This window comes from Convolutriloba macropyga, chromosome 6 (genome assembly GCF_964194025.1).
Source record: "Convolutriloba macropyga chromosome 6, txConMacr16.3, whole genome shotgun sequence".
Taxonomy (NCBI): Eukaryota; Metazoa; Xenacoelomorpha; order Acoela; family Convolutidae; genus Convolutriloba; species Convolutriloba macropyga.
The window spans coordinates 13,400,146-13,413,652 of NC_134473.1; the positions used below are offsets into that span (position 1 = coordinate 13,400,146).

The following is a 13,507-nucleotide window of genomic DNA, read 5'->3' on the forward strand; positions in this document are numbered from 1 at the left end:
GGCCGACTGCTACGTTGACTGGATGAGCCTTGACCAGGGTACAAAGTTGCGCCAGTACATCTATCCGAAGCCGATGAAGTAGCCAAAGTGTTGGAATACTGGTAGGAATGATATGGCGGCGAGGGGGGATGTCCACTCCAGGCGTAGAAAGGTGGCGAGGGCGGATGCCTCTGAAGCAAAAAATATCTAATATTTTTCTGCCATCCAACTAATCGAAACTTATTTCTTTGAAAAAGATTCCTATGCGATGCAGGCAAAAAACCCACAAAACCGGAGCTAAATAAAAAACAATCTTATAAATTTTAAGCAATCAAACTAATTAAAACTTAGTTTATCAAAACTGATACCTATGCGATGCAGGCAACAAACCCGCAAAACCGAAGGGAAATTATCTAACACTCTTTCTACTATCAAAGTAATAGGATCTTAATTTATTGAAAATGATTCCTATGCGATGCAGGCAAAAAAACCACAAAAACTAAAACAAAATTGTATAATATTTCTTTACTATCAAACTACTGGACGACGAGGGATGTCCACTCCAGGGGTCAGAGTGTGCCGAATAAGGATGCCTTTGGGCAAAATTAGAAAAGACTCCTGGACTAAGAGGCCGACTGCTACGTTGACTGGATGAGCCTTGACCAGGGTACAAAGTTGCGCCAGTACATCTATCCGAAGCCGATGAAGTAGCCAAGGTGTTGGAATACTGGTAGGAATGATATGGCGGCGAGGGGGGATGTCCACTCCAGGCGTAGAAAGGTGGCGAGGGCGGATGCCTCTGAAGCAAAAAATATCTAATATTTTTCTGCCATCCAACTAATCGAAACTTATTTCTTTGAAAAAGATTCCTATGCGATACAGGCAAAAAACCCACAAAACCGGAGCTAAATTAAAAACAATCTTATAAATTTTAAGCAATCAAACTAATTAAAACTTAGTTTATCAAAACTGATACCTATGCGATGCAGGCAACAAACCCGCAAAACCGAAGGGAAATTATCTAACACTCTTTCTACTATCAAAGTAATAGGATCTTAATTTATTGAAAATGATTCCTATGCGATGCAGGCAAAAAACCCGCAAAAACTAAAACAAAATTGTATAATATTTCTTTACTATCAAACTACTGGACGACGAGGGATGTCCATTCCAGGGGTCAGAGTGTGCCGAATAAGGATGCCTTTGGTCAAAATTAGAAAAGACTCCTGGACTAAGAGGCCGACTGCTACGTTGACTGGATGAGCCTTGACCAGGGTACAAAGTTGCGCCAGTACATCTATCCGAAGCCGATGAAGTAGCCAAGGTGTTGGAATACTGGTAGGAATGATATGGCGGCGAGGGGGGATGTCCAGTCCAGGCGTAGAAGTGTGGCGAGGGCGGATGCCTCTGAAGCAAAAATATCTAATAATTTTCTGCCATCCAACTAATCGAAACTTATTTCATTGAAAAAGATTCCTATGCGATGCAGGCAAAAAACCCGCAAAACCGGAGCTAAATTAAAAACAATCTTATAAATTTTAAGCAATCAAACTAATTAAAACTTAGTTTATCAAAACTGATACCTATGCGATGCAGGCAACAAACCCGCAAAACCGAAGGGAAATTATCTAACACTCTTTCTACTATCAAAGTAATAGGATCTTAATTTATTGAAAATGATTCCTATGCGATGCAGGCAAAAAACCCGCAAAACCGGAGCTAAATTAAAAACAATCTTATAAATTTTAAGCAATCAAACTAATTAAAACTTAGTTTATCAAAACTGATACCTATGCGATGCAGGCAACAAAACCGCAAAACCGAATAGAAATTATATAACACCCTTTCTACTATCAAAGTAATAGGATCTTAATTTATTGAAAATGATTCCTATGCGATGCAGGCAAAAAATCCGCAAAACCGAAGCTAAGTTGTAAAGAACCTTATAAATTTTCTGCTATCAAGCTAATCGAAACTTAATTTATTAAAAATGATACCTATGCGATGCAGGCAAAAACCCGCAAAAACTAAAACAAAATTGTATAATATTTTTTTACTATCAAACTACTGAACGACAAGGGATGTCCACTCCAGGGGTCAGAGTGTGCCGAATAAGGATGCCTTTGGGCAAAATTAGAAAAGACTTCAGGACTAACAGGCCGACTGCTACGTTGACTGGATGAGCCTTGACCAGGGTACAAAGTTGCGCCAGTACATCTATCTTTGTTTTCCATGGGCGATGTTTTGAGTTAGTTACAATAAATCACAGATCTGAAAATGAAATCATTAGGTTTGTCGTTATGTTTCTCTTAAATGTCCTGTCGGCAGCTGGCACAAATTGCAATGTTCAACTGTGTGATTGGGGCATTTACATTTACAGCATTACTAATTGGGGATTCTAAAACACTAAGATTTGTAACATAGTTCAAGGCTTCAAGGTCAATGTCAATGGTGTCAACGGATGGTGTCAACCGCTTCTGGGGCTAAAATCGAGGGCAAGTTTACTGGCTAATTTCTCTAAAACGACGGAACAAAACTAAACCCCCTTGATACAGTTTGTAGCACTGCTTGAGATACGTATCATATTAAAAAATGAGCACAATCGGTGCATTCTTTGAGGAGTTATAGCAAAAAAAAGGTACCGTACCAACTGACCCCAGAAGAGGGATACTCCATATTCGGAGCTAAAATTGACCTTCTGAACTACATAAAATGGGGCGTAATATATATATGGCAACAATCAGCATTATCAAACGAGTCTAACGAACTGACTATCGAGTCTAAATGAGCTAGTTTTAGTGGTCTAACATGAAGGTACAGCAAAAGTACGGGACACGAATAGGTGAAAATGGAGGTATGTGTCCTGGCCAATTTCTCGAAAACGGCTGAAAGAAACAAAACGCTATTTACAGGGATTCAAGTACGGCTCAAGCTGAGTTCAAATCAACAAACAGATCAACAATCGGTTCACTCTACGAGGAGATATCCCAACATAAATGTGCCGTACCAAATGAGCAAATAGGACAGGTACTGCCCATGTAACGCTAAAAATGACCATCTGGACTACATAAAACTGCATACAAATATATATGGGGAGACTCCCCACTAACTGGGGATTCTAAAACACTAACACTTGTTGGGTATATCAAGTGTTTTGTTGTACCGAAATTTGGGTCACCCAGAATAGCCCGAAAATTCGAACTATTTCAAATTTGAACATTAATAACTTTTTGATTAGGCCGATTTGGGAAACCAACCAAATACTGCAAGCAAGAGGGGTTCAGTATTAACAAAATGCGACAACTCCTGTTTCATTTGGTCCAGTACTTTAGGAGATATTAACAATATACTGTTCTGTACCCCATTTTTTGGGCTAAAATCGAAGCCCAAGATCTCCGGAACCGAGGTAGAACAACGTGAAACAGCGTTCCCGGCGTATTTCTGGGTGTAATTCTGGTCCACTTCCACGTTCTGGGTCACGGCAAACCTTCATGGTGAGGTGGGAAAAAATTTCCCACCTCACCATGAAGGTTATGATGTTTTGTGTGTTTTGCCATAAAACAACATCCACAGAAATTTGATGAAATCGTGAAAAAGTAAAATTGTTGAATTAAGCTAATCAATTAATACAAGTAGCTCCAAAGACCTAAATGGTGCCTAGAAAACACAAATTGCAAGCCGAAAAACCTGTTCTTTGCGCAAAACACCACTAATCGGTTAAAATTTGAGAATTGTTAATTTTTCCAGCGTTCACTGTTAAATAACCCTTTCACAAAAAACTTTTAGGAAGGCGACCAATAATTCCATCAAAGACGGGCTTAAAAGGAAGAGAATGCGCTCTAAATTACCCATTCTGATTCTTATTTGACAGAGAAACAAGTAAAAAGCTACAAAAACGGAGTGCCTTTTTTATGCGACGAAATAAACTTCGTTCCTCAGCATTTGCAGACTGTGCCAGAACATCCACCGTAAGTATCTAAATTCACCCGGGCATTAATCTGTTCTTAGACCTGGAATGATCAAAACCAATTAAGAGAAACTTTTAACAGCGAAAAAGCTGCTTTAAATAGCGTGTCCTAATGTTTTCCACAAAAAAAATTTGATAAATTGCCATTTCAGGAAAAAACTGTTGTAGTTCTCCATTACCAATAGCTATTAGAAGTCTCTCAAGAAGCTAATGAAGGGAAATTGAAGAAACAAACAATAGCACACGAAAGAGGCGTCAGAAAAACTAAAAAGAATCAATTAAAATTGAAAAACAAGTCGGAACTTTTTTAAAGACTTTACTTAATTTTTCTAGTTCTTAAAGTGCAGCATTGTTCGAGTGCTGCGTTCTTTCAACAATTGAAGTTCTGTAATTATATGACGCTGATAGACATTATGAGCACTAGGGTGAAATGAAAATTTGATGTTTGAGTACACTTGCAATACAAAAGATTTCCTTCGGGATATTAAGGATGAAAGAAGGTTACTTGAAATCTTGTTAGTTTTAAAACTAAAAAAACGACAAAATGAGGTTACGATTGTTACGATATCTGAACTGTTGAATTTATTTCACTTGTATGCTTAATAAAGAGCGAAAGTTTATTGAAAAAGTATCAAAAACTATCCTTGATAAACTTTACCCTCACTTATTTACAACATTTAAAATTCAAAAAAATTTTTAAATGTGTCATAAATTTTCCCCAATTTTTGATCCGTAACTCCCATTTCAATATTGTTTTGGCTTCAAAAGAGGTCCCATTTGGCTACAGAATGAGTTTAAAAGGGATTAAAAGGTTTGAGACATATGCGCATTTAGCATTTTCGGCAGGTACCTATTTTATCAGCGATATACCATGTAATCGCAACACAAAACGCATGGTTGACTATTTTGCAGACACTACGTGTTTTATCACTCTCAACTGATTACTGACAATTGTTTCTTGTAGTACTTGCTGCCTAATAAAGACTCAATATGATGGGACAATAGATAAATATTTTGTACTGAACAAAAAGTCGAATAAAAAAATATATATATCATAAGCTGGAACGCACTAGATGCTTTTGTTTGACCTTTTGATTGTTTACCACTTCACTCACCTTTGGCGAGAACAGATTTCACTATTTAAACGATCATTGAACTGTTTTCATGAAAACGAGTATTTGAAACAGGTTATCGACGCTAAAATCTATATAAAAATATAAATATTGTTTTTATTTCAAGTTTGGCTGTCAATAACTTTTTTACCGGCATGAATGAAGAAAGCAGCGAGCAGGGCAAACATGAACTGTTCGGTGCCATCAAAATACGACTATGCCGAACAGATTTGGTACAGTACCTCGCGAGATTTTAACAACTCCCTAAGTTTACCCCATTTTTCCAGCTCTTCTTAGAGCCCAAAAAAGCCGAAAAAATTCTTGACGTTGTTAAAAGGTAACTCTAGCGTGTTTCTGGGAGTAATTTCAGTCCATTCATCTTTGCGTTCCCAGTTGAGTCAAACATTCATGGTAAGATGGGAAAAAATTTCCCGCCTCGCCATGAAGGTTATGGTGTTTCATCAGTTTTGATACAAAACAACATACACCGAAATTTGACAAAATCATAAAAATAGAAATATTGTTGAAATACCAGCAATCATTGATATAGCCAAATTAAGAGACTTGAGTATTGTCTGGAAAACACAAATTGCACGCAAAAAACTTGTTCGATTACAAAAAGCATCTGACACTGTTTTCAGGAATGAATCTTGAATAACCGTTCAATAACAAATTTTCAAGACAAACGAGTTAAATTGCATGCAGTAACAACTGAAGCGCCAACAATTGCGCTGCTGATTAGCCAGTTAGATGCCAAAACTATATAGAAGTTCAAAAAATATAAAACCTTGATTTACTTTTTTTAAAGCGATCAAATGCATTTTTTGTTGCGCATTTGAAGATTCTTCTTAAATATTTCTTTTAAATTGTTTAAACTATCTCATTGTAGAACTGCAAGACGGCTCTTGCTGTTGTGAATGCCCAAAAGTAACTGATTTTTCAGTTGAGCCAAAATTTGAGTAAAAAAATTCCTTCTGAAACCAGAACAGATTTAATTGAACCGAACGCAAACCAAACACATTAATTTTTCTTTTCACTCCTATAAACTGTGGGCATGTTTTTAGGTATTTATTCACCAGCTACTGTGGATTTTTGGAACTGAATTTTTTTCTGGTTGATTAATGACATGAACTGGAGAAGATATCATTAGGCTTCCAAAGTTCTGCACGGCCTCACAAGTGGCGTAACAGGTTTTTGCTATTTCTAACTAATTCAAGGTAAAATTTGTGAACGTTAGGTGTACTTGCTGAGCAAATTATTGTCTGAAAAAATACTTTGGAAAAATGTCGAAACATGGTACGGCCTTATACAGCGCCGTACTAAGTTTTTTAGTTTTTCATAGATGTGAAAAGTGCCAAAAATTATTGAAAAAATGACTTGTATGAGATAATCGTTGTTTTTAAAACCAATTTTAGGAAGGTAGACTTTAGAAATTGGCAATTACATCAATTAGATACGGTGTCGTAGAAAACTTATTACAGCCTTATGCGGTGCCGTACAAAGTTTTGTAAGTTTTCTAAGGCAGCGTATAAGTCTTAGTAAGTTTTCAAAGTTTCCTCTAAGGTAGTCAACCTGAGAAATCTGACAACGTGTTAAGTACTTATATCTCAGACCACCTAGAACGATAATTCCTTCTGATTTAGAACCCTTTAGAATAGTTTTTGATTTAATTTATAAGGAAGAGTGATTGGATTCAAGTTGATACACTTTAAAACCACTTTTAAACTTTCTCTAAACTGTTTATCTGAAACTATTTTTTTCGGTGACACTCGGAATCGATTTGTGAGCAGCCTATACATAAACAGAGGCGCCTGAAAATAAAAATACCAATTTTTGCAAAATTGTTGCGTAACTGCCTTTTTGAATTTTTTTGAGCAGTCTTTGAAAGTATTTTTGGTTTTTGATGTAGTGTAGGTCGACAAATATGAGCTCAAATTGCTTCATATAAGTATCATTGTAAAGCTTTTGTAATAAACTTTAACATTTTGTTTGATAATTTTACTAAAATTAAACAATTATGTACTGCAGAAAGTTATTTAAAAAATTAAGGTAAGTTAAGGTAATTTTACCTTAACACAGTTCAGGTATTTTTTTTACCTTAACTCAAGTTAAGGTAAAGTTAAGGTAATTTTAACCTTAATTTTACCTTAACAAAGGTTTACCTTAACTGCGTTAAGGTAAAAGTACCTGAGTTTTTTTTTAATGTGTAGTTATGGGGTGTAATTCCTCCCATTGCCTGAAAAGTCCTCCCATTGCAGCCCAATGCAGCCAACTATTACATGGCAATTTCAGTCATGGGTGGTAATTCCTGAAAAGTCCTCCCATTGCAGCCCACTCTTACATGGCAATTTCAGTCATGGGGGGTAAATCCTGAAAAGTCCTCCCATTGCAGCCCACTCTTACATGACAATTTCAGTCATGGGGGGTAAATCCTGAAAAGTCCTCCCATTGCAGCCCACTCTTACATGACAATTTCAGTCATGGGGGGTAAATCCTGAAAAGTCCTCCCATTGCAGCCCATTGCAGCCCACTCTTACATGGCAATTTCAGTCATGGGGGGTAAATCCTGAAAAGTCCTCCCATTGCAGCCCATTGCAGCCCACTCTTACATGGCAATTTCAGTCAGGGGGGTAAATCCTGAAAAGTCCTCCCATTGCAGCCCATTGCAGCCCACTCTTACATGGCAATTTCAGTCATGGGGGTAATTCCTGAAAAGTCCTCCCATTGCAGCCCATTGCAGCCCATTGCAGCCCACTCTTACATGGCAATTTCAGTCAAGGGGGGTAATTCCTGAAAAGTCCTCCCATTGCAGCCCATTGCAGCCCACTCTTACATGGCAATTTCAGTCATGGGGGGTAATTCCTGAAAAGTCCTCCCATTGCAGCCCAACTCTTACATCATTTTACCCCCTCTGAACAAATTACCCCCACACTCTTACATCAATTTACCCCCCATAGACAAATTACCCCCCCCCCCCCCCACTCTTACATCAAAATGGGAGGATTTTAGGGAGGACATTCGACCCGGGGCAGTAATTATTGGTATAATGCATTGTTTTCAGAAACAAAGAGACGTCTTTTTTGTATATTTTGAGATCCTCAGTAAGTAATTATTAGTTCCAAACAAAAAAAATTATGCTCAACAGCCTGTACTGAAATTCAGTCTTTAATGTGGCCGTTGATCTTCCCAAAGTGAAATTAGGAAGTGCTCTTTGAAAAAAAACAGTCAACTAGAGGATTAATTTTTTTGCCACGTTGCCGTTTTTGTGAAAGCTGATTTGGGTTGCGCTCCTCATCCTGGGCTCCTACATTTATAAAAATGAAAATATGAAATTGTGCGCAAACATAACTTTGTGCTTCACAAGTTGATTAGAGTGTCAACCGTTAATTAGTCGATTGATATCAATAAACTTTGTATATATTATGAATAAAACACAATATTTTTCCCCTAATTTTTACAAGACACTGAGTGTAATACGACAGTATGCGGACCTTTAACAGTTATCTCTACCGGCACAGGAAAACAGCTGCTTTTAACAAAATCATGTTTTTGTTTTAAAGAAATCGAAAGTTTTACAATTTTTCTAGAAAAATCTGTTATAATCCAAAACCAAAAATTGACAAAAAGTCAAACAAAAATGCCTGAAGAAAGATAAAAATCAGTTTGAATTTACTATCTACTATTCATGCGTAAATTTCAAAACCATTTCAAGAACCTAACAGATAAAGGACCGCCTCTTCATTTTCATTTATAGTGTCAAGAATGATGTAGAAAAAGAGTGACTTTAGCAATGGTTACTAAAAAAATGCTAAAACAAAACAAAAATTTGATGGTCGTTATCTTTTTTAATAGTTGATTTTCTTATAGAAAGATGCATTAAAATAATGATATATTTTCGAGTAGTTATTATCATTTCATTAGCATTTTTGTTCATTGACAATACTGAACTTTCTAAGCATTCTATCGCAAATTATTTGAACATTAGAAAATTGAAAGAGTAGAGAATCCCTAAATTTTTCAATTCTGCCCTTTATTATTTTTTGACGTGTAAAAATAATCATTACTTAATTTTTTTGACAAAGAATGCCGATTCCATTAAATTGCACATTTCAAATTATGATTAAAATATTTAAAAGGAAGGGAAATAGAATATGAAATAGTAAGATAACTCACTATAAAAACCGAAAATATTTGGATTCTCACATCGTTATGAAAACTCGCGCCATCTCCAATTTCATTAGGAACTCAATATCTTATATTGAACTGTTAAAACTCTAAAAAGTCTATTACAAGCTTGGAAGTTAAAGTGATGAAACTTTCTTTGCTGAAATGAAAACTCGATACAAAAAGCAAACTATTTGCCACTCTTTTTGTTATTTATTGTTACGGAAAATAATTTAAAACAGTGTGAAACCGGACCTTGTTAGATAAATGAACTACTTTTGAGATGAAATGCCAGATTCACTAATAAAATTATCTTTGGAGAAAGAGCCAAAAAGGATGAGGTTAAGCTATGTTTTTTGTCTGAACAATTTGTTTTCTATTTTCCAGGTAGAATTTTGTTTGAAGAAAATTGGTTTTCATTAATTATCAATTTATAAAAACTAAGATTTGTTAGACATTTTCTTCTGGAAAACTAAAAATAAAAAAAGATCAAGGAGTTTTTAGTGTTGATGCACTGGGTGCAAAACATAACATTGAAAATTGTTATAAAATTGCTCTTCAGCAGAAGTTGGTTTCAAAAAATTTTCTGAAAACAATTCTACAAAGTGAATTTTGAAATCGTGCAAAAATAGCGCAGAAATTTTTTTAAAAAAAGATAAAACTTAGGAACAAGCGTCAGTTGATTTCTTTTGTTTATTTGGCTCTAATATATAACTGAAAAAGCAATTTCAGATGCTCATTTATGAGAACTTTTGCCACAAAATGAAATATAATTCCTTTAATAATTTAATAATAACTTACTTTTCAGTGCAAAAATCTATCAAATATTCAAATGTTCCTGATAACAACTAGCGCTGTACTTAGAGGATACTAGGGGGGAAATTCGCCTTCTTGAGCAGTCTTCCAAAGTTATTAAAACGTCTAGTTTTAATATATGAATTAAATTTCATTGTATATAAAGAACTTAAAGAAAAAATAATTGCCAAAAAGATTTGATTTTGCTATTTTTTATCGCTAATATTGAACCAACAAAACTTCCCGCAATCAACAACAATAATTATTTGCTTCAACCTATGCTCAACAGCCTTGTTATTGGAAAATTTTGCACCTATTCACAGTGCATATTATCGGCCAAAAATTTAATTTGAAAAAGGTTAAGAATTACATTCTGACTACAGTTTGAACGCTTTCGCGGTCTATTTTATTATAAATATTCTTAACTCACACAAAAAAATACATACTGCGAGCACAAAATAGACCGAAAGCGTTCAAACTGTAGTCAGAATGTAATTGTTAACCTTAGTTGTATGGGTGTGAAGTGAAAGGGATTTTGAGGGAAAATATAGCAAACAAAATAAGTATTTCGTTTAAAGTATATTATTAACCATTTTTTTTGTTTTTAAGTCTAAAAAATGGCATCAAAAGGTCGCGCGGGAAAAATTTATTGCCTTTTTGGCGTCATATTAAAAAAAATTTTCCCGCAGCAGCCCAAAGCGCAATAGTCATTATATGACTATAAAGGATGCAATAGATACTTGATAAAAAGTTAAACCCAGAGAATTAAATGATCCCAATCGCTTTTGCCAAAAATTCAAACCAGGTCCTATGTTTTATAGCTGTTCATCTACTGGGTAATGCAATTAACACCGTCTACAACCGACTTTGTTCTTCTCTGACTTTGTGTCTTGAATATATCTAATATTTCTCTTTTTGGACGATCATAAAACATTCTCATGTAAAACTTTTCATGCCATTGTTATTAGAGGAGACAGGTTAGAAGATAGCTGATAACTGGACAGTTTTTACATTGCTTAGTCTTCAAAAGTTCGCTGCAAATTGTGATCACTGACGGCCTCCTCTCAAACAACTGAGTTTTGCATGGAAAGTAAGTTGCTAAGCCTTTTTTTGCCGTGGCAGAAACTCAGCACGAAAAAGAAACGATTGCCGACTCTGTTTGCGACACAGTATTATGAAAACAGTTTTAAAAGTGCACAGTCTGACCTTTCCAAATAAATGAAATTTTTGAGAAGAATTTTTAGGTATTTGGGGGAAAAGTTTTCTTTGGAAAAAGGCAAAAAGGGAGCATTTCATCTACTTTATTTGCCAAAATGTCCGTTTTCTGTTTATTTGTGCTAAAATGAAGCTAAACATCAAATAGTTACTATAATATCTGTTTCCGTTTAGGGAGCGTCAATGCTGGGCAGTTATTCGACATCACAAAGGTCAGGTCACATCTTATCATTTTAGTACTTCTTAAACTGTTTGGTGTTAATTTTAAAGCAACTGCGAATAACAGCTTAAATCAATGCATTAACATTAGGATGAACGTTATGAGACAGCGCCCCTACCAAAAAAATGTGGGCTCATTTTACAAAATTGGTTCATTTCACCATTTTAATTCCACAAAACGTATCTAATACATGTAAAAAGGGTCTTGCAGTGTGGGATGTGGCGACACAAGAACGATTATACCAAATGGTATAAATATGCAGTGTTTTTGTTCTTTGTCACCAAATTCCAGAAAATAAGGGAATAATGATAATTTAAGGTATGGAAGCTGTCTCGTAATTCTTAAAAATTCATAAATTCAAGATCGCTCCTTAAACAAAGTGCTTTTGTACATTGGTCGTTGTGACAAATCCCCCCCCCCAACCTTTCTGGAAACCTTTTGTATCGGTAATTTTGAAAAGTTATACATACAATCAATCAAAGATTTTAAATCGGGGTAAAATAAGGGAGGAGTTGGCGGATGAAATGATATAGGCGTGAAGTAAATAGGGGTGGGAAAGTAGAATTTCTTTATGCATTCCCCTGAACAACATGATGTCAAAGAATTTGTCTGAACAATATTCAACATACAGTGGTATATACTTAAAGCAGTATATGCTTAATTTCATTTTCCATCTGCGATTCTTAAAAGTTAAAATTTTTTGAACCCAAACTCATCGTAATTGCTGCGTAACCCAATATTGTTCCTATCAAATGTTTAGAAATATCAGCCTCAATTTCGTTTCGAAGACGCAAATTGCAAGTGTGAGCACAATATGTGCCAGTGCTGTTTCTCAGTACACGAAAATCACTACAGACTACATGAGAAGCTATGTGTTGAGATGGCTTATTTGTCGGAAGAAAGTGGAGTGAAAGTTGAATTCTCCATTACTGGTACCATCACCTACACGATGCCATATGAGTGGTTTCTTCGCAACCTAACCACCATTTTCCTCCCCAGATTCAAATTACCAAGGCCGGATATGACGATTTCAAACATCTTCTTCACTTATTGGGTAATCAAGAAATCAACATTAATTAATTGCTTTGCGTTTTAGCAGTGCATCATTTGGGCAGTATCAATTTTGCCATAGTTTTTTCAACTGAGTATAATTAAACAAAACTTTAACTGTGTGTAGTTTGTTAAATTTTCGACGTTTGTTGAATAAAAAGGGGAACATCTGTGGTAGGCTCACATTCTTCTATAAAAATGTATCTTTTTGTATTTTAGAATGATAAAACTCGTTTGGTGCCATAAGAAAGCAATGCAATCATTTTCAAAAAGAGAGGACAAAATAAAAGATTTTTTGAGGCTTCATTTTTCACAAACGTTGTGAAAATTTTCCAAATTTTTTTCATTTTTAGTGATATTCTCTTCTACTTCTGTCTAGACGCAATCTTCTGTTAATTTTGCGCAATTATATTTCCAGTTTTAATTCTCATCATTAGTGATTATTTGCTTAAGTGTTCCAACCAAAAAATTGATTTCATGCTTGGGTATTAGGCTTATTAGGTAATCTTGACCAGGATCTTGAAAACTGAATCCATCGCTGAAAAGACAATTTAAGTTTTTTCATTTCCTTAATTGAGGTATAAAATCTCCAGAATTTTCAAATTTCGTGACTTTTCACGCCACCAGATTGGCTAAATTTTTGTGCTTTTTCTAGAGAAGTATGTTTGGTTTCTGGATTATTATACTCGGCTTTGGAGAAACAAAACAAAAATCATTATGGAGACATTTTATCAAGGCAAGAATTCTTAAAAAGTGCACTAACTGCAACGTTACTCTAAAATATTTATCAATTTTATACTGTAAGCATTGGGAATCCGACACGGCTAGGTTAAAATATAAAAAGCTGCTCCAAAAAATTTGTTTCTGTATTTGGAATAAGATCATTTTTATTAAACGTTTACTAACAACTCCGTAGTTGAAAAACACTTATCTTACCATTCGCTGAAAGTTTTTTAATGAACTTTTGAACGAAGGTGACTCAAAGTATTCAACGATTAGTTTATA

The 13,507-nt window shown here is 35.2% G+C and overlaps 2 protein-coding genes across 3 annotated transcripts in view; one reads left to right on the forward strand and one right to left on the reverse strand.

The window, feature by feature from the left end:
- Nucleotides 1-13,507, reverse strand: part of LOC142340799 (uncharacterized) — a 223,035-nt gene that overhangs the window by 172,902 nt on the left and 36,626 nt on the right. The window lies entirely within an intron of this gene.
- The window catches only part of LOC142340798 (uncharacterized), a 63,638-nt gene that overhangs the window by 16,838 nt on the left and 33,293 nt on the right, over nucleotides 1-13,507 (forward strand). Inside the window, exons 1-3 of one of the 2 annotated variants that reach the window (XM_075391519.1) lie at nucleotides 10,706-11,107; nucleotides 11,407-11,444; nucleotides 12,213-12,506. In XM_075391519.1, the coding sequence (XP_075247634.1) occupies nucleotides 11,101-11,107; nucleotides 11,407-11,444; nucleotides 12,213-12,506 (339 nt within the window). In that variant the 5' untranslated portion in view covers nucleotides 10,706-11,100. Of the gene's footprint in view, nucleotides 1-10,705; nucleotides 11,108-11,406; nucleotides 11,445-12,212; nucleotides 12,507-13,507 lie in introns of those variants that run through there. The other variant, XM_075391518.1, reaches the window with a different exon arrangement.